Source organism: Phytophthora parasitica, assembly GCF_000247585.1.
Source record: "Phytophthora parasitica INRA-310 unplaced genomic scaffold supercont2.45, whole genome shotgun sequence".
Classification (NCBI taxonomy): Eukaryota; Oomycota; class Peronosporomycetes; order Peronosporales; family Peronosporaceae; genus Phytophthora; species Phytophthora nicotianae.
The window spans coordinates 72,969-75,524 of record NW_008649031.1 but is presented as its reverse complement, the minus strand read 5'-3'; the positions used below and the strand labels follow the sequence as shown (position 1 = coordinate 75,524).

Below are 2,556 nucleotides of genomic sequence, written 5' to 3'. Positions count from 1 at the left end.
ATGTCGTCAAGTGGCTGCATGAACATCGTAAAGAGGGATGTTCCGCGTCTGCGATGGACGTGGCTGCTGGAAACGGCCATCTTCACGTCGTGAAGTGGCTTGACTACAACCGCGCCGATGGATACCCGGAAGATGCGATGGACGACGCTGCGGCAAACGGCCACCTAAACGTTGTCAAGTGGCTTTACGAAAACAGAGACGAGGGACGCTTGGAGCATGCGATCCACTTGGCTATTCTGAATGGCCACGACGTGGACCAGTGGTTTCCGCAAGACCCATAAGGATTGTATTGGGGCGCTGCTTGAAGGTTTGTCTGGTTGTTTGTATGTTGTTGGAATTTTTGACTACGATAATGAGCACGAAATTGCAGTGGTATGGTTTTTATGTTATCCTTAGCCGGAAAGGAAAAAAAAACAAGCCATGACCAGTAGCGACCTTTATGTATTCACCCTTTGGAAGAAGGCGAAAAAGACGCATACTCTGCGCAGCTTCAAGATCACGTTGGAGGAAGTGTGGGCCGACGCTTTGGCAAGCGGTCTGGACGACGTGCTGCGCGAGCCCTCTGGGCCACCTGTCGATTTCGTTTTGGCGCCAATCAACACCGATAACCTTCCCAACGACTTTAATGTCGTTCGGGTTCAAGAGGGCAATCGAAAAACCTTAAAGCTCTACTGCACCAAAGTCGTGGAGTCGCTCGTCGAGGAGTGCTACGACAGCAAGATGAGGGTTGACGTGACGGTGTCTAAGAAGCCTTTGTATGACGCATTTCGAGCATCGGAAGCGCGCTTCAACGACAAGCAGAACGAAGGATGGGATCCGACCAAAAGCGCTGCTGCGGAGAAAAGTCTTGCTGCTGGTGTCGACGATGCGGAAGATACCGACGACGAAATCGCGAAGTTCCCGGTGGCGAAACTTCGTCGTCGTCCTACAACGGCGCCCCCCAAGAGCATTACGAAGGTGCCGACAAGCGATCGCGACGTGGCAAATCAACGGAACAGGCAGAAGCCAAGCAACGTAAGCGTAAAGCCTCCTCCGAATCTGTTGACAATGTCGTGTCCTTCGACTACGTGGCGTGGTACGCTGGTAGCAACAGACTGTTCTATCGCCGCAAAAGCGACATAGGGGGGCTGCACTATGTCGACATCTTCGGGATGGCGAATGAAGCGGATACGGAGCCATTATTGAAGGCTTCGCGCGGAGAGCAGTGGGATTGCTCTGTCGACGAAATGTTCTTCGTCCTGCGCAAGGATGAAGACCAGCGACCAACCTTTATTCGTCGACAGGCTTAGAAGAGAAAAGTGATTGAAAAAAAGAAGAAATTTAACGGGAAGAAGTTTTCGCTTAACGCACGTTGTGTGTTAAGTTTTTTTTTTTTACGTTTCTTCAAACACTGAATCTCGTCGACGACGCTTCTTGCGAGCTCACGCAGAACATATTCAGCGCTTCAACTTATTGTTTTTACATTCACCTACATTTGCGTATTTTCGATACAGGGACCAAATAGGACTTGCTTCAGTGACCGCCAGTCGCTTGCGCGGACGCTGTTCTTCGGTGCTGTTTGACTGTTCTGTGCTGCTGCGCTTGTTGCTCGCGGGGGCAATCATCGCGTCGATGGCGTGAACGATGTTCCAACGTCTGGCTTCAAGGGGTAGCCGTGCCACGCGCTTCAGCATGCTCGGCTTGGCCAACGTGGACCAGCATTAAATCGACGACGTGCCATTCGCAGCACTGGGCCACTCTAACGAAGGTGCTGTTTGCGTCGAAGGCGCTGACCCGGCGCTGCAAGCGTCGCGCAGGCCGCCGATGTTCGTCTTTAAATGGAAGAGCGCTTGGTAGGCGTAAATTGGTTCCGCGGAGCAGCGGAGTCTTTCAACGACCCCAAGCCGCCCGGCCTTCAGCGCGACGAGCATCGCGCGTCCAACCGCGAACCCGATGCAGCAGCCGGCCAGTTCGAGGCGCTGCACGACGGCCCAGTTCCCCTCTTCCGCCGCCAATTCGATCGCTGCGTCGAGCAGTAGCGGTGGCACTCGGTGCGCAGGACGTTGTCGGCGAACTTGTCCAAGCTCAACTCAACATTCGCTCGACAGCTGCAAGCCGTGTGCAGGGCGCGAACGACCGATCTCTCGCCGCGTGTGGCCTTCGGTAAAATATTTACAAAAAAAAGAATGAGAATTTTTCGGTATTTTTGACTGCCGTTTTATTTATTTTTTTTGCTTTCACGGCCAAAACGCAACATGGATCGATCGATGGTGTCGTCTGCCGGAAGCGTTTCCAAACAGTCTTCAACGTACGAATGCTCCTCCTTTTTCGGTCAAACGGTAGTCGAGCTGTTCGGCATCCCCGGTGTCCTCTACCAACCTACAGCTCGCGGAATTGCTGGTCTTGCGATCCAGTATGTGCTTGTTGGTCATTTCATTGCGACCGCGCAGCTACAAGATGATCGAGCTACTGACGTCAGCTTGTGAGAATATGTGTTGGTAAACTACCAGGGACTTTGACGACGAGACGGCCTTGATGCTGTTGGGGTATATTTCCACGGTCCACTAATGCCGTGCT

At 52.8% G+C, this 2,556-nt stretch overlaps 1 protein-coding gene across 1 annotated transcript; it reads left to right on the top strand.

The window, feature by feature from the left end:
- Positions 1 to 53: 53 nt before the first annotated feature.
- Positions 54 to 1,122, top strand: PPTG_23630 (hypothetical protein; the record flags this gene model as incomplete). Its single annotated transcript, XM_008912214.1, has 2 exons — positions 54 to 251; positions 397 to 1,122. 2 exons carry the CDS (start codon positions 54 to 56, stop codon positions 1,120 to 1,122), a joined length of 924 nt encoding a protein of 307 aa, XP_008910462.1.
- Positions 1,123 to 2,556: the final 1,434 nt, after the last annotated feature.